Below are 18,663 nucleotides of genomic sequence, written 5' to 3' on the forward strand. Positions count from 1 at the left end.
GGTGTCTTGGACTTCAGGACCCACTGGCCAGCAGGTGCGCTCTAGCAGCAAAGTCAGCAGCCACCAGGGGCTGCACGCAGCCACCACCAGGAGTGTCAAGTATCTCTCCCCACCGTGGGCAGGGGCTGCCACATCCATGAGCCTCCTTTCTCCTTCCTCCTTCTCCTGGGCTACCAGCCAGCCGGGTGAGGCCCTGGGGAGGCCTCCCGCTCGGGCTCTTTGCCGCCAGCCGCCTTAGTGACCATTCTTAATATTTAAAAATACAAAAGTCCCAAAACTACTTAAAAAAAAGAAGCAGACTATATAGAACACTTACTACAAAAAGGGTGAATTATTTTCCTATGTTACTTCACTTTACCCCCATTTCATGCTTTACAATTTGCATCAACAAAGAAAAAGCCTCAGACTTCAGAAAGGTTATAAATCTATCTAAAATATCAAAAATACACATAATTATTAGTGACATTATAATATTTCCAAGCAATGTGTACATATTATCAAATACTTAATTTCTAAACCTTTTGATAATTGTCAGTGATATCTCTTGGTTATTTATTACCAATAAATAACTGATGTAAAAAGACATTTAAAAATTCCTTTATTTCCCCCAAAGTCCTCATATGTATATAAGAGAGATTTACAACTATTTCTCCATTGGGATGTAGGAAAATACTTAGAAACAGATTCAACATAAAAGCTAATACTAATATTAAAATCCATAGCATAAAAAACATATCCACTACCATACTGAAGTATTGTGCATTTGATGTAAATTAATGTTTACTGCTCTCAACTTTAACATTAACTAATTAGCAGGATATAAAATTTTCCCATAGTTGTATTTATCAAAAAGCCAAAATTTCCCGATATATATTCTTATTCAGCATTTACTCAATAAATTATTACTGAGTGCCTGCCACATATCAAGCACTATGCTATAAGTGCTGGAGAGCTATGAACTAAATAGCCATGTTTTACCTAGACAATACTTAAGCACTACTTCTTTTCTAGAATACAGACATACATCACCACCTTTTCAAAGTGTCTTTATGTTTTGTAAACATGTTCATCCTGGAAATATTTTGAAAAATTTAGTTCATGAATTAGATCTCTAAAGGTAAATTTATATGTTTTTTAATTTAAAAAATTTAATGTTTTTGAAGAGATAAAAATGTTTGCCTGTCATGGAGTGTGTTTATCTGTATGGCAATAACAAAACATCAAAGATAGCATAAATTAATTTAAACTTTAAGAGTTACCTAAAATAGGGGGTCAGAGTCAAGATGGCGGCATGGGAAGATGTGGAGTTCGCATCTCCCCACAACCAGGGCACCTGCGGACGCTGGTGGGGACCTTGATGCCCAAGGAGACGGGGAGGAATGCCTGAGTGACCGGGTAGAATGTGGGGGGAGTGAAGGAAAGGAGAAGTGGAGGCCAGACAGGACCGGCGCCCCTGAGGCGTGGCTGGGAGGGGGGAGGGGTTCCCACACGGGACCCCTGGGGAACCTGGGGAGCTTGTAGGATCAGCGGGGAGTGCGCCTAGCGTTTCCCCTGTCCACTCAGGCCCCGGGAAGCCTGCTGGGCTCCTGGGCCTGGTCCTTCGTTCTACAAGGGCCCCTCCAGCTGTGGGGGTCCAGGTCTGGTCCTCTGCCTCCTGGGGCCTCCTCTGGCCGCATGGCTCCAAGAGGCATGGGGGGGGGTGTGTGGTGAAGAAGAAACGCCAATGGGAAGGGGCCCTTCAGGATCGGAGAATCAGGGGGAACATGCCTAGAGTTTCCCCCGCCCACTCAGGCCCAGTGAACCTGCTGGGGTCCTGGACCTGGTCCTCCAACCTCCAAGGCCAGAGGCACTCCTGGGCCCCTCCTGCTGCACTGAGCCTAAGCCCCACCCCTTACCCCACCCCCAGGGTCTTTTCCAGCCCCATGGGTCCTAAGCATAGGCCCCGCATACTGCCTAAACCCCAACCCCTGCCTAAGCCCCACCCCCCACAGCCAAGGCCTTTTCTGGCTTTTTTTTTCTCCCCTCTTTTTTACTATTGTGGTTCTGTTTTACCTTCTGCTTGTTGTTTCAACTATATATATATATATATTTTTTATTCTTTCTAACATATCTGTTAGTTTTCTAATCTTATGTGTTACTCTTTGTTATTGTTCTGCTCCTTTTTTTCTTCTATTTTTTTTTTTTTTCCACCCTGCACAGCTTGCAGGATCGTGGTTTGTGAGCCCGGGGTTGGGCCAGAGCTCCTGCGTTGGGAGCTCTGAGCCCAAACCACTGGATTAACAGACAACCTCAGACCCCAGGGAATATTAATTTGAGTGAGGTCTCCCGGAGGTCCGCATCTCAGCACCAAGACCCAGGTCTAACCAACAGCCTACAAATTCCAGTGCTGGAAGCCTCAGGCCAAAGAACCAGTAAGAGCGGAACACTATCCAACCCATCAAAAAAAAGTGGGGGGGCGGTGACGAAAAATATGTCACAGATGAAGGAGCAAGGTAAAAATCTACAGGACCAAATAAATGAAGAGGAAATAGGCGACGTACCTGAAAAATAATTCAGAGTAATGATAGTAATGATGATCCAGAATCTCGGAAATAGAATGGTGGTATGGATTTAGAAAATACAAGAAACGTTTATCAAAGATCTAGAAAAACTAAAGAACAAACAAACAGCAATTAACAACAAAATAACTGAAATGAAACATACCCTAGAAGAAATTAATAACAGAATAGCTGAGGGAGAAGACCGAATAAGTGAGCTGGAAGGGGGAAATAACTGCCAAGGAGCAGAATAAAGGGAAAAGAATGAAAAGAATTGAAGACAATCTCAGAGACCTCTGAACAAACACTAAATGCACCAACATTCAAATTATTGGGGTCCCAGAAGAAGAAGAGAAAAAGAAAGGGTCTGAGAAAATATTTGAAGAGATTATAGTTGAAAACTTCCCTAATATGTGAAAGGAAATAGTCACCCGAGTCCAGGAAGTACAGAGAGTCCCATACAGGATAAATCCCAGGAGAAACATGCCAAGACACAAACTATCAAAAATTAAATACAAAGAAAAAATATTAAAAGAAAAAAGCAGCAATGGAAAAGCAAAAAACAACATACAAAGAAATCCTCATGATGTTATCAGCTGATTCTTCAGCAGAAACTCTGCAGGCCAGAAGGGAGTGGCAGGATATACTTAAAGTGATGAAAGAGAAAATCCTACAACCGAGATTACTCTATCAAGCAAGGATCTCATTCAGATTCGACAGAGAGATCAAAAGTTTTACAGACAAGCAAAAGCTAAGAGAGTTAAGCACCACCAAACTAGCTCTACAAGAAATCCTGAAGGAACTTCAGTAGGCAGGAAACACAAGAGAAGAAAAAGATCCAGGAAAACAAACCCAAAACAATTAAGAAAATGGTAATAGAAACACACATATCGATAATAACCTTGAATGTAAACGGATTAACTGCTCCAAACAAAAGACACAGGCTGGCTGAATGGATACAAAAACAAGACCTGTATATGTGCTGTCTACAAGAGACTCACTTCAGACCTAGGGACACATACAGACTGAAAATGAAGGGATGGAAAAAGATATTCCTTGCAAATGGAAATCAAAAGAAAGCTGGAGTAGCAATACTCGTATCAGATAAAATAGACTTTAAAATAAAGACTGTTACAAGAGATAAGGAAGGATGATACATAATGATCAAGGGATCAATCCAAGAAGAATATATAACAATTATAAATATATATGTGACCAACATAGGAGCACCTCAATACATAAGGCAAATGCTAATAGCCATAAAAGGGAAAATCAACAGTAACAGAATCATAATAGCATTAACACCCCACTTTCACCAATGGATAGATCATCCAAAATGAAAATAAATAAGGAAACACAAGCTTTAAATGATACATTAAACAAGATGGACTTAATTGTTATTTATAGGACTGTCCACCCAAAAGTGGCCAGATATACTTCTTCTCAAGTGCACACGGACCACTCTCCTGGACAGATCAAATCTGGGGTCACAAATCAAGCCTTGGAAAATTTAAGAAAAATGAAATTGAATCAAGCATCTTTTCTGACCACAATGCTATGAGATTGGTAATCAATTACAGAAAAAAAAACTGTAAAAAACACAAATACATGGAGACTAAACAGTGTGCTACTAAATAACCAAGAGATCACTGAAGAAATCAAATAAATAAAAAATTACATAGAAATGGGGCTTCCCTGGTGGCACAGTGGTTGAGAGTCCGCCTGCCGATGCAGGGGATACAGGTTCATTCCCCGGTCCGGGAATCTCCCACATGCCACGGAGCGGCTGGGCCTGTGAGCCATGGCCACTGAGCCTGCATGTCCAGAGCCTGTGCTCCACAATGGGAGAGGCCACAACAGTGAGAGACCCGCATACCACAAAAAAAGAAAGAAAGAAATGAATGACAATGAAAACACGACGACCCAAAATGTATGGGACGCAGCAAAAGCAGTTCAATGAAGTGAGCAATTCTCACTTCAACAAACAAGAAAAATCTCAAATAAAGAATCTAGGGCCTCCCTGGTGGCGCAGTGGTTGAGAGTCCGCCTGCCGATGCAGGGGATACGGGTTCGTGCCCCAGTCTGGGAGGATCCCATATGCCGCGGAGCGGCTGGGCCCGTGAGCCATGGCCGCTGGGCCTGCGCATCCGGAGCCTGTGCTCCGCAACGGGAGAGGCCACAACAGTGAGAGGCCCACATACCGCAAAAAGAAAAAAAAAAAAAAAAAAAAAAGAATCTAACCTTACACCTAAAGCAACTAGAGACATAGGAAGAAAGAAAACCCAAAGTCAGTAGAAGGAAAGAAATCATAAAGATCAGAGCAGAAATAAATAAAACAGAACTGAAGAAAACAATAGAAAAGATCAATAAAACTAAAAGCTGGTTCTTTGAGAAGATAAACAAAATTGATAAACCTTTAGCCAGACTCAATAAAATCCAGCCAGCCAAATCAATAAAATTAGAAATGAAAAAGGAGAATTCATAACTGACACTGCAGAAATACAAAGGATTATAAGAGACTACTACAAACAACTATATGCCAATAAAATGAACAACCACAAAGAAAGGGACAAATTCTTGGGAAGATACAATTTTCCAAGACTGAGCCAAGAAGAATTGAAAATATAAACAGACTTATCACAAGTAATGAAATTGAAAGCGTAATTAAAAATCTGCCAACAAACAAAGGTCCAGGACCAGACGGCTTCACAAGCTAATTCTATCAGACATTTAGAGAAGAGCTAACACCCATCCTTCTCAAACTCTTCCAAAAAACTGCAGAGGGTGTACTACACCCAAATTCATTCTACGAAGCCACTATCATCCTGATACTAAAACCAGACAAAGATATCACAAAAAGAAAATTACAGACCAATATCACTGATGAACATAGAAGCAAAAATCCTCAATACTACCAAACAGAATCCAGCAACACATTAGAATGATCACACAGCATGATCAAGTGGGATTTATCCCAGGAGTGCAAGGATTCTTCAGTATATGCAAATCAATCAGCGTGATACACCATATTAACAAATTAAGGAATAAAAACCATATGATCATCTCAATAGATGCAGAAAAGTCTTTTGACAAAATTCAACACACGTTTATGATAAAAAATCTCCAGAAAATGGGCACAGAGGGAACCTACCTAAAAATAATAAAAGCCATATATGACAAACCCACAGCAAACATCATACTAAATGGTGAAAAACTGAAAGCATTTCCACTAAGATAGGAACAAGACAAGGATGTCCATTCTCACCACTCTTATTCAGCATAGTTTTGCAAGTCCTTGTCACGGCTATCAGAGAAGAAAATGGAATACAAATTGGAAAAGAAGAAGTAAAACTGTCACTGTTGGTAGATGACATTATACTATACACAGATGATCCTAAAGATGCCACTAGAAAACTACTAGAACTAATCATTGAATTTGGTAAGGTTGCAGGATACCAAATTAATGCATAGAAATCTGGCATTCCTATACACTAATGATGAAAAATTTGAAAGAAAAATTAAGGAAACACTTCCATTTACCATTGCAACAAAAAGAATAAAATACCTAGGAATAAACCTACCTAAGGAAGTGAAAGACTTGTAATCAGAAAACTATAAAACACTTATGAAAGAAATCAAAGATGACATAAACAAACCGAGAAATATACCATGTTCTTGGATTCGAAGAATCAATATTGTGAAAATGACTATACTACCCAAAGCAATGTACAGATTCAATGCAATCCCCATCAAACTACCAATGGCATTCTTCACAGAATTAGAACAAAAAATTTTACAATTTGTATGGAAACCCAAAAGACCCCAAAAAGCCAAAGCAATCTTGAGAAAGATAAACGGAGCTGGAGGTATCAGGCTCCCCAACTTCAAACTATACTACAAAGCTAAAGTAATCAAGATAGTATGGTACTGGCAGAAAAACAGAAATATAGATGAATGGAACAGGATAGAAAGCCTAGAGATCAACCCACGCACATATGGTCACCTAATTTATGAAAAAGGAGGAAAGAACATACAATGGAGAAAAGACAGCCTCTTCAATAAGTGGTGCTGGGAAAACTGGACAGCTACATGAAAAAGAATAAAATTATAACACTCCCTAACACCATACACAAAAATAAACTCAAAATGGATTAAATACCTAAATATAAGACTGGACACTATAAAACTCTTGGAGGAAAACATAGGCAGAACACTCTGTGACATATATCATAGCAAGATCCTTTTTGGCCCACCTCCTACAGAAATGGAAATAAAAACAAAAATAAACAAATGGGACCTAATGAAACTTAAAAGTTTTTGCACAGCAAAGGAAACCATAAATAAGATGAAAAGACAACCCTTGGAATGGGAAAAAATATTTGCTAATGAAGCAACTGACAAAGGATTATCTCCAAAATATACAAACAGCTCATGCAACTCAGTATCAGAAAAACAAACAACCCAATTGAAAAATGGGCAGAAGACCTAAACAGACATTTCACCAGAGAAGATATACAGATTGCCGAAAAACACATGAAAGGATACTCAACATCACTAATCATTAGAGAAATACAAAGCAAAACTACAATGAGCTATCACCTCACACCAGTCAGAATGGCCATCATCAAAAAATCTACAAAAAATAAATGCTGGAGAGGGTGTGGAGAAAAGGGAACCCTCTTACACTGCACTGTTGGTGGGAATGCAGATTGATACAGCCACTACGGAGAAAAATATGGAGGTTCCTTAAAAAAGTAAAAATAGAACTACCCTACGACCCAGCAATCCCACTACTGGGCATATACCCTGAGAAAACTGTAATTCAAAAAGAGCCATGTACCACAATGTTCACTGCAGCTCTATTTACAAGAGCCAGGACATGGAAGGAACCTAAGTGTCCATCAACAGATGAATGGATAAAGAAGATGTGGCACATGTATACAATGGAATATTACTCAGCCATAAAAGGAAATGAAATCGAGTTATTTGTAGTGAGGTGGATGGACCTAGAGTCTGTCATACAGAGTGAAGTCAGAAAGAGAAAAACAAATACCGTATGGTAACACATATATATGGAATCTAAAAAAAAAAAAAAGGTTCTGAAGAACCTAGGGGCAGGACAGGAATAAAGATGCAGATGTAGAGAATGGACTTGAGGACACGGGGAGTGGGAAGGGTAAGCTGGGACGAAGTGAGAGAGTGGCATGGACATATATACAGTACCACAAGTAAAACAGATAGCTAGTGGGAAGCAGCCGCATAGCACAGGGTGATGAGCTCAGTGCTTTATGACCACCTAGAGGGGTGGGATAGGGAGGGCAGGAGGGAGACGCAAAAGGGAGGAGATATGGGGATATATGTATAGCTGATTCACTTTGTTATAAAGCAGAAACTAACACACCATTGTAAAGCAATTATATTCCAATAAAGTTGTTAAAAAAAAACTCTTAGAGGAAAACATAGGAAAAACACTCTATGACATAAACTACAGGAAGATCTTTCTTACCCACCTCCTAGAGTAATGAAAATAAAAACAAAAATAAACAAATGGGACCTAACGAAACTTAAAAGCTTTTGCTCAGCAAAGGAATCCATAAACAAGATGAAAAGACAAACCTCAGTTTGGGAGAAAATATTTGCAAATGAATCAATGGACAAAGGATTACACTCCAAAGTATATAAACAGCTCATGGAGCTCAATATAAAAAAAACAAACACCTCAGTTAAAAAATGGGCCGAAGACCTAAATTTCACCAATAAGATGCTCTACATCACTATTTATTAGATAAATGCAAATCAGAACTACAGTGAGGTATCACCTCACACTGATCAGAACAGCCATCATCAAAAAATCTTCAAACAATAAATGCTGGAGAGGGTGTGGAGAAAAGGGAACCCTCTTGCACTGTTGGTGGGAATGTAAACTGATCCAGCCACTAGGGAGAACAATATGGAGGTTTCTTAAAAAACTAAAAATAGAACTACCATATGACCCAGCAATCCCACTACTGGGCATATACCCTGCGAAAACCACAATTCAAAAAGAGTCATGTACTACAATGTTCATCGCAGCACTATTTACAATAGGCAGGACATGGAAGCAACCTAAGTGTCCAATGACAGACGAGTGGATAAAGAAGATGTGGCACATATATACAATGGAATATTACTCAGCCATAAAAAGGAATGAAATTGGGTCTTTTGAGAGATGTGGATGGACCTAGAGTCTGTCATACAGAGTGAAGTAAACCAGAAAGAGAAAAACAAATATCATATATGAACGCATATACATGGAATCTAGAAAAATGGTACCGATGAACCTATTTGTAGGGCAGGAATAGAGATGTAGACGTAGAGAACAGACATGTGGACATGAGGGTAAGGGGAGGGTGGGACGAACTGGGAGATTAGGTTTGACATAAATACACTACCATGTGTAAAACAGATAGCTAGTGGAAACCTTATATAGCACAGGGAGCTCAGTTTGGTGCTCTGTGACGACCTAGATGGGTGGGATGGGGGGTGGGAGTTCCAATAGGGAGGGGATATGGGTGTGCATATAGCTGATTCACTTCATTGTACAGCAGAAACTAACACAACATTGTGAAGCAATTTTACTACTACAAAAAAAAAAAAAAAGTTACCTGAAATAGGAATATTCTGTGAGACTGATAACTGCACATCTCCAGTTCCTGGTGGCATGTCAACAACTAAATAGTCCAGTTGACCCCAATCTACCTAAAAACCAAGATGACACAAATAACATCACTGTATAAACAAATGTGGTGAATAGTGACATAAACAAAAATAAATGAATTAATAACAAAGCTAAAATAATAGCTTTCAGTTGAGCCATTAGTAAATGCCAGGGACTGTGCTGAGGGCTGATAAATAAGAAACAATCTTTGCCTCTAGCAGACCTTTTCTGACTGATAAGGTTAAATTTTCAAATGACACCACAAAACACACACATAGCATAATGGCGAACCCCTTGCACAGTGGACTTCTATTCAGGACCACTCATTTATTTTCACGGAAAATAGCCCGTATTTTACCTAAGGAGGTCTTAGCTTTTTGTCCTTTGTGGTTTTTGGTACAGTGTTCCCTATAGCAGATCTTAATATAATTTTTTTAAGTTTATTATTTTTCCTTCATAAAACACACTAATAATGAAAACCAAAACTTAATAAGAAAATTTTAGAAATATACCTAGAGCTCCAAATTAACATTTTGATTATTTCTCTTCAGGCACTTTTCTAAGTATCTATATCTAGAAAATTCAGCTGTTTAACCAAGTCCTTAATGCTCAGCCTCAATTAGATAGGGCTCAAGGGTACCTCAGGCTCTTTTCTCCTCAAGTGGTTCTTCCTTCTGAGTCCCCAGTTTCAGTGAAAGGCCCTAGGATCCCCTTAGTTACCTAAGGCAAAGGCTTGGGAAAACACTTAACTGTTCTCTTTCCCTCGCTATCCCCAGTTACTGATTATGCCTTCTAAAAATCTCTCAAATGTATCCATGTCTCTGTTTCTGAATGGCCAAGAACCAAAGAGGTCACAGGCATCTATCACTAAAGCCTCCCAACCAATCTCTCTGGTCTAGCACTGCCCATACAGTGTGTTCCTAACACCAGTGAAAATTGGTTTGATAGTGCCATTTTTTTGCTTAAAACTCTTCTATTGCTTTTAGGATAAAATCTAAATTTTAGCTTCAGAACCTCTGCCTGGTCTTCTTCACTTGCTAATTCCTCCTCATTCTTTAGGTCGTAGCTTGAAATTTACTTCCCATAACTTCCATTAAAGATTAGATATGGTGTTCCTACTATGTTGGAACAATTCTTCTTATCGTTCGTTCATTCATTCGTTCATTCATTCACCCAACAAATGTTTATTGAGTACCTACTATATATTAGGCATTGAGCTAGGTATTGATAATTAAATGGTATCATGGTCCCTAGCCTCACAGAATTTACAATACAGAGGGAGACAGATATTAAGCACATAATGATATAACCTGTGCAAAGAAGTTAGAGAAACTGAAAGATCAACATAGCTGAAGAGCAGTGCAAGGGGAAAGATGGCATTCATTGACTGTTATTTCAGTATCTGTCTTCCCATGAAACTGTAGATGACTTAGAATACGTAACAAAGAATGGATACATAGGAGATGCTCAATAAGTTTTCTTTCAAGGAATGAATGAATAAATAAACACATGCAAAGATCCAAAAATTTTTAAATGTAAAAGTAAATCATACTGTGTATACAATCCCATATCCTGCTTCTTAAAACTTAATAATGTGAAATAAGCCTTTTCCATATAATCACATATTTTTAAAATTAAGATTTAGATGATATTGGGTCAGATGGATTCATTCATGTATTAACACATTTATTCAACACATATTTACTGAGAATTGATGCCAGGCACTGTTTCAGGTGATGAAGATACAGCAGTGAAAAAAAGAAAGTCCCAGCCACCAGACAACTAATGTTTTAGTGAGGAAGACAGGTAGATAAACAGGCAGAAAGACAAGCAAATCAAAGACAAGTGCTACAGAGAAAACAAGTACCCCTTACTATACAAAATTACTTGCTTCCTGATTTGGATATATCCAGATCAAATAGCAAGAGACAGTTTTAGGGACTTCCTGGTGGTCCAGTGGTTAAGACTCCATGCTTCCAACGCAGGGGGCACGGGTTTGACCCCTGGTGGGGGAACTAAGATCTCACATGCCACACGGCATGGCCAAAAAATAATATTAAAAAAAAAAGAGAGAGATACAGTTTTTAAAACTTTAATTCCTGAATTTCAGAGGGCAAGTAGTAAGAGTTTAGACAGCTAAGGATTTATCAAAGAATTTCTTTGAGTCTCTTCAGTTCCCAAGGTCTGATGGTGAGGAACACATGAAGAAGAGGGAAAAGGAATAGAGTGGTAGAAGATGCTACTTTCGACAGGGTGGTCAGAGCCTGGAGTGAAGTGAGAAAACTAACTGATGCAATTCTCAGAAAGCATTCCAGGCAGAAGAAGTAGCAAGTGCAAAGGACCTGAGATGGGGATATGCTTGGCACATTCAAGGAATAGCTAGGAAGGCAGTACAGCCTTTCTAAAATGGCACTCCCCCAACCATCAGTCTCTTTCCTTCCCTGAATGTGTCCTTCTTCAACACATTTATCAGTGTATGTCATTATATACTGACATGTCTTTTAGGAATTCTATAATATTTCTCAAACACAAGTACTTGACACTGATTTAATGACACATTTTAAGAGAATGATGAAATGATGAACATGAAGTAGTTCGTTTTCAATACAGGGTTTCTTGGTTTGAAAAATAGTTACCCCTAAGTTACCCATGACCATCATCTATGAAACTATTTACAAAAAAGATAAAGGATACTTTTCTTTTTTTTTTTTTTTTTTTTTTGTGGTATGCGGGCCTCTCACTGTTGTGGCCTCCCCCGTTGCGGAGCACAGGCTCCGGACGCGCAGGCTCCAGATGCGCAGGCTCAGCGGCCATGGCTCACGGGCCCAGCCGCTCCGCGGCATATGGGATCCTCCCAGACCGGGGCACGAACCCGTATCCCCTGCATCGGCAGGCGGACTCTCAACCACTTGCGCCACCAGGGAGGCCCTACTTTTCATTTTATATCCTCTGCACTGAAACTCCTAGCACTGGCAGACTGACAAGTCTCTTTGTTTCAGAGGACATCAAATGACTGGTGCCAACAATTTATCACTGTTGTTCCTTGGCATTTAATCATATTTATCACATTGGCTCCAATTTCTTATTTCTTTAAAGAGAACTGCTATTATGGTTCCAAGGAACTAAAAGTATTATCACTGTTAAGGCAATTAATTTCAAACGACTCAAACTGAATTCAAACTTTCTGGGGGAAAAAAAAAACCTAGACCAACACTTTCATCTCACATAGTAGGCATTTCACAAAGGCTTGCAGACTTGAACTGAACTGAAGTCAGTATATGAGTTCCAGTTTTAGAGCATTCACTAATATTAATATTGAAATATACTGGCTGCCAGGAAGTTCCAGTTCTCTTACAAAATAATCACCAAAGCATTGATTTTAGAATGATTTAGGGATTCTCTAGATTCTACTCAGTGTTTGTTTACGCATATAAATTATTTATTACTAAATGTAGAGAAATAAGTACTAGCAAAACACCCAGGTATCTCATTTAGTAAAACTAAGCGACTGATCCAGATTTTGTGTGGCCTGAACCATATACAATTTGGGTGGTCCTCTCTAAGAATTAGCATGCAGTTAGGACTGCAAAATTTGGTACAAAAGTAAATATTTATTTAGAATGTACAAGAAATCATCATAAAATGCTGGAGCCTTAGAGATTCAAGTTTCTTTCTCTGAGGTCTCTTGAACAACAGAAATGCTTACATAGAAATGCTTCCTGACTGCAACCGGCTTCCTCTCTCCACTGAGAACACTCTACAACTCACAGCATCTCTTAGGAGCCCATGACAGTGTGGAACCCTGAACTTAAGCTTCATTAGCCTCAAGGTAACCCCACCTCTAGTAAAACCTTCTTGGCTCCCTCTCAGGCTCCAGACTCAAAGGATCCCAGCAGAACAGACTGAATCAGTCTAGAAGTGGAGTTACCAAGGTAGTTCAGAGATGCCCTGTGGATAAAGAGGCAGCGCTGCAGCAGAGAATTCAGCAGTGCAGCCAGGAAATCAAATATGTGCATTACACCTAAAGGGGGATATAAACAGCATAATGAGAGAGTAAAAAAATAAAATAAAATCCAGTGGTCAGGGCAATTGTGAAGGATGGGATGAAGTACAGATTAGGGGCAGCATTCAGACCTGAGTCTGCCAACAGAGGCTTTGTGCAAGATGCCTCTTTCACACAGTAGTACATAACCTTTATTCCCCTCTAAAGTGTTTGAGATACAGGACTTCTAGAATCTAATATTGATATAATGTAGTCACTGAGCTTTTGTCCAAAGCCATTCAGATAACATTAGAACAGCTGTTTTTTCATTATGCATTTGTAATTGCTATAACAGCACAACCTATGGTATTGCTTCTTTTTACTGCTCTTTCTCTTTGTTTATTAAGACAACCAACACTTGAAGTTTATGCTATCAGAAATAATTACTGGGACTTCCTTGGTGGCACAGTGGTTAAGAATCTGCCTGCCAATGCAGGGGAAACGGGTTCAAGCCCTGGTCCGGGAAGATCCCGCATGCCACGGAGCAACTAAGCCTGTGTGCCACAACTACTGAGCCTGTGCTCTAGAGCCCACGAGCCACAACTACTGAGCCCACATGCCACAACTACTGAAGCCCATGCACCTAGAGCCCATGCTCCACAACAGGAGAAGCCTGTGCACCGCAACAAAGAGTAGCCCCCGCTCGCCGCAACTAGAAAAACCCCATGCACAGCAACAAAGACCCAATGCAGCCATAAATAAATAAATAAATTTTATTTTTTAAAAACTTACTAAATCTCTGTTAAATTATTTTTATTTCTTTCTTGTCAACCTTACACAGGGAAAATATTCCAAACTAGCACTGACTGGGGTAATTTTAGGCCAACATGTCTTCTCCAAACAATACTTTGTATTTTATATTCAGAATAATGCCTGATAATCTGAGGGTAACTCAAAAACTCAAATAAAGGCAATTCCCTCTTTTCTGAGGAATAACTGGGAGTTAAACGTGTGTCTTATATTTGGACAGGTAAGGTTATGAAGACATCAGGACATCAGTTATGAAGAGTGTGGTGCTACGAATGGGTAAAGAAGGTGGACCACTTTCTTGCATGGATACTTCTATTAAGAAGCTGACCAAAGCAGCAGCAGCTATCAGGCCTTGCTTCAGAGGATGCCAGGAGCACAAGTGCAAAGTGGCTGAGTTGTAAGTGTTGAAAAGAAAGGGCCCATAGATGCATTCCATTTTTGGCTTCTCAGCTGGTGGGAGTAGTGTACCACAGTCAGCCTCCAGGGTAGAAGACTCCATCATCAGCACTACACAGGCCACGTTTAAGTACCACAGGGTCAACATATGCTTTTCCAAAGCAAAGGCAGCGTGTCCCAGCTATCCCAGGTCTGCTAGCAAAGCCAATGTGAGCCAGGTGAAAACAATATCAGCAGGGATGGATCCTGGGCCCCTGTCGAATCAGGGAGGAAAATCACTGCCAAGAAAGAGAGGCAGAGCTATAACCTGCTAGAGCCAAAGTGGTGGCCAAGACTCCTGAGGGCAAGAAAAAGGTAACTTAAGAATGAAAAGAGGAATCACGAAGCAGGAGAAATGGGACAAAATCTAGACTGAGTAATTTAAAAGTGGGCTGTGTCCCGGCAGCCCATTCATATGATGCTTAGAATATTCCATCAGTGAGAGGGCAAATTCTTAAAGGAAGTTGGGCTGAGCCAGACATTGTCTCTTTCCTTCCTGTCTGCTCTTAATTAGTCACTGAATAGTTGGTTTTGACTCTTATGCCTACTTGACTCATAATTAGTAGATCTCAAGGTAGTGTCCTGATGTCTGACTCTGTCTGTCTGGCCTGGTCTGTATCTGTTGCTACTTCTATCCTGTTCCTGAGTCCTGCTACCTGTCCCTGATTACCTGGTTCTCCAACCACTGTTAGGCATGTTTCAACCCTAATAGCAAATAGAACAGTGTACCTGCGCTTTGCTCAGAATCCCAGACATGAAACCATGCCACTACTGGCATAGGAGATGCAGCTAACCTTGTCTCAGGCCCGTGGACAAATATGTCAGGCAAATCACCAAGCTCCTAGGATTTTTGATTCAACTAATTTCCAAGGTTTAAATGGGTCTTCAAGCTCTAAGAATTCTAGGGTAATTATTTTTATACAAAATTATCTCCCCAACTTCACTGTAAGCTTCCTGACAGAAGAACCCATTCTTTATACATCTCCAGACTCCCTTTCCACAGCCAATCCCCTCTCTAATGAACCAGTGTTCAGTGTTCAGTCAAAAACCACTGACTGATTCTGAGTCAAGCTGCTCCTTACAATTTTTTTCTTTTTTTTTTTTAACTTCTTTATTGGAGTATAATTGCTTTACAATAGTGTGTTAGTTTCTGCTTTATAACAAAGTGAATCAGCTATACGTATACATATATCCCCATATTTCCTCCCTCTTGCGTCTCCCTCCCAACCTCCCTATCCCACCCCTCTAGGTGGTCACAAACCACCAAGCTGATCTCCCTGTGCTATGCGGCTGCTTCCCACTAGCTATCTATTTTACGTTTGGTAGTGTATATATGTCCATGCCACTCTCTCACTTTGTCACAGCTTACCCTTCCCCCTCCCTGCATCCTCAAGTCTATTCTCTACGTCTGTGTCTTTATTCCTGTCCTGTCCCTAGGTTCTTCATAATCTTTTTTTTTTTTTAGATTCCATATATATGTCTTAGCATACAGTATTTGTCTTTCTCTTTCTGACTTACTTCACTCTGTATGACAGACTCTAGGTCCATCCACCTCACTACAAATAACTCAATTTCATTTCCTTTTATGGCTGAGTAATATTCCATTGTATATATGTGCCACATCTTCTTTATCCATTCATCTGTAGATGGACACTTAGGTTGCTTCTATGTCCTGGCTCTTGTAAATAGAGCTAAATAGAGCTGCAGTGAACATTGTGGTACATGACTCTTTTTGAATTATGGTCTTCCCAGGGTATATGCCCAGTAGTGAGATTGCTGGGTGGTACAGTAGTTCTATTTTTAGTTTTTAAGGAACCTCCATACTTTTCTCCATAGTGGCTGTATCAATTCACATTCCCACCAACAGTGCAATGTCAGAGGGTTCCCTTTTCTCTACACCCTCTCCAGCATTTATTGTTTGTAGATTTTTTGATGGTGGCCATTCTGACTGGTGTGAGGTGATACCTCATTGTAGTTTTGATTTGCATTTCTCTAATGATTAGTGGTGTTGAGCATTCTTTCATGTGTTTGTTGGCAATCTGTATATTTTCTTTGGAGAAATGTCTATTTAGGTCTTCTGCCCACTTTTGGATTGCTCCTTACAATTTTATTATACTACTAAAATTAAATTTTTTGCCATGTGAGGTACCTTTTATATAAAATATAAATCTAAAATAGAACACAAAATAGGATTAAGTCTGAACCATATTTTTTGCTCTGCCCAGTGACTTATTCATAAAATCATGCAATATTTTATTTTGGTTGCAAGAAGAAAACTGCTATAAAGGTGAAATTATTTAAATATAAATACCACAATAAAAATCTGAATAACAAAAAAATTTCTACTTGAGTTGATGGCCTACTGGCTTGTGGAAATAAGTGACACAACAAAATAAAATGAACTTATCCTTGAGACTCTTTTGATAACAGCTGACCCAGTTATAAGATGAAAACACATTATTTAATTTACAACAATGATCTAAAAGTTCTTTCCTAATATTTTCATTTTTTTTCGGACGAAAGTTCTCTAATCCATTTTCAACTTTCTTCCTTTCTGGGACTTCTCTGGTGGTGCAGTGGTTAAGAATCTGCCTGCCAATGCAGGGCTCGAGCCCTGTTCTGGGAAGATCCCACGTGCCGTGGAGCAACTAAGCCCATGCACCACAACTACTGAGCTTGTGCTCTAGAGCCCACAAGCCACAACTCCTGAAGCCTGCACGCCTAGAGCCCACAAACAGCAACAAAGAGCAGCCCCCACTCGCCGCAACTAGAGAAAGCCCACGTGCGGCAATGAAGACCCAACACAGCCAAAAATAAATAAAAACAAATAAATAGATTTATTAAAAAAAAAAAATTCTTCCTTTCCGTAGGAAAAGGGGGTGGGGGTGGAAAACTTCTTGACTAAATCTCTCCAAAGGCACTACCAACCCAGTGATAGCAGTAATGTTTTGAGAAAGAAAGAGAAACTTTACTCTTTATCTTTCCCTTTATCATCATCTCACATTTCCTTAATTGTTCTAGCAGATATAGAGCAAAACTGACCCTGACAACCTGGAGATAGCATTAATTCACAGAGTACTTCTTACCCAAAAGTTGATATATGGGTCAATCTTTGGTACCTAGTTTCTAAAATAATGTTTAAAAGATTATCCAATTCCCAGGCTAGCCCACAGACGTCCCATGTAAATCCACAGTACAACTGAAACAGTAAAACTTCACAATATAAAAATAATGATGTTATCACAAAAGTAACAATATTTAGTTAATTTGAGAACAACCCTCTAAATTCTCCAGAGTCTTGCTTTAGGCCACAGATGTTCATCACCTAGGAAGGAGATGTTAGTGAAGGACAGGACTGCTACCAAAAAGGCCTAAAATATTACAAACTTGCCTGAGAATCATGATATTTTTATTTTTAAAAATTACTAAAAGAAATTAAAAAATAAAAACTCTCCCTATATACCTAAAGGCTGAAGCTTCAAAAATTTTTTTTTAAGTAGGAGTAACACATCACTTTATTAACCTAATCTGGGACAGTTTATAAAATATATTTAGATGTGTGGTATTCCCTTTAATTAGGAAAACTATAAAACCATAATACTCTTTTTTAAAAAATCCTTAGAAAAAATACTGTACTTGGGAGGATTCAAGGTCCTGAAGGAGCAGGATGGTAGCCACCATAGAAGCTGCATGGAGCCCCAGAGAGGATTCCTAGTCATTGTCCAATGGCTTTGATGGTTCTTAAAGATGTTACTGAACTTGAGGGACACTATGTTCCAGCAGAGCAGTCTACCCAATGTAGTACTGCATGCTAGAGATGATCTGTCCCAGTCGAGCTTATTTCTTTAGCTCTAGTTACCTGTGATCTGGAGTCCTACATTTGAGTCTTATGGGCCATCAGGTCGAACTGGCTAGTGAATAGGGAAGAGGTGAGGGGAAGGGTCTACAGGTAACAGGTAAAGGAGTGCAAATGGAAATGAACAGTTAATGAGAGCCTACTATAGGGTAGATACATTTACGTAACATTGTAAAATGGGCATTATAATCTCTTATTTTACAGAGATAAGAATATTCAGGATTAGAGAAGTTAAGAAAATTGCCCAAGGTCAGGCTGATGGTGAGTGATGGAGATTGGATATAAATCCTGGTCTGTGTGACTCAAGTCATGCTCCCAAGTCTCCCAGAGAATTGGGTGCAGCGTC

At 39.6% G+C, this 18,663-nt stretch overlaps 1 protein-coding gene across 6 annotated transcripts in view; it reads right to left on the reverse strand.

Moving 5' to 3' along the window:
• NUBPL (NUBP iron-sulfur cluster assembly factor, mitochondrial) overlaps positions 1 to 18,663 on the reverse strand; it is a 346,077-nt gene that overhangs the window by 61,137 nt on the left and 266,277 nt on the right. For all 6 annotated transcript variants that reach the window (XM_060096336.1, XM_060096333.1, XM_060096335.1 and 3 more), the window contains one exon: positions 9,182 to 9,275. In XM_060096336.1, coding sequence (XP_059952319.1) covers positions 9,182 to 9,275 — 94 coding nt within the window. The remainder of the gene's footprint in view (positions 1 to 9,181; positions 9,276 to 18,663) is intronic.

The sequence above is a fragment of the Mesoplodon densirostris genome, chromosome 4, assembly GCF_025265405.1.
Source record: "Mesoplodon densirostris isolate mMesDen1 chromosome 4, mMesDen1 primary haplotype, whole genome shotgun sequence".
Classification (NCBI taxonomy): domain Eukaryota; kingdom Metazoa; phylum Chordata; class Mammalia; order Artiodactyla; family Ziphiidae; genus Mesoplodon; species Mesoplodon densirostris.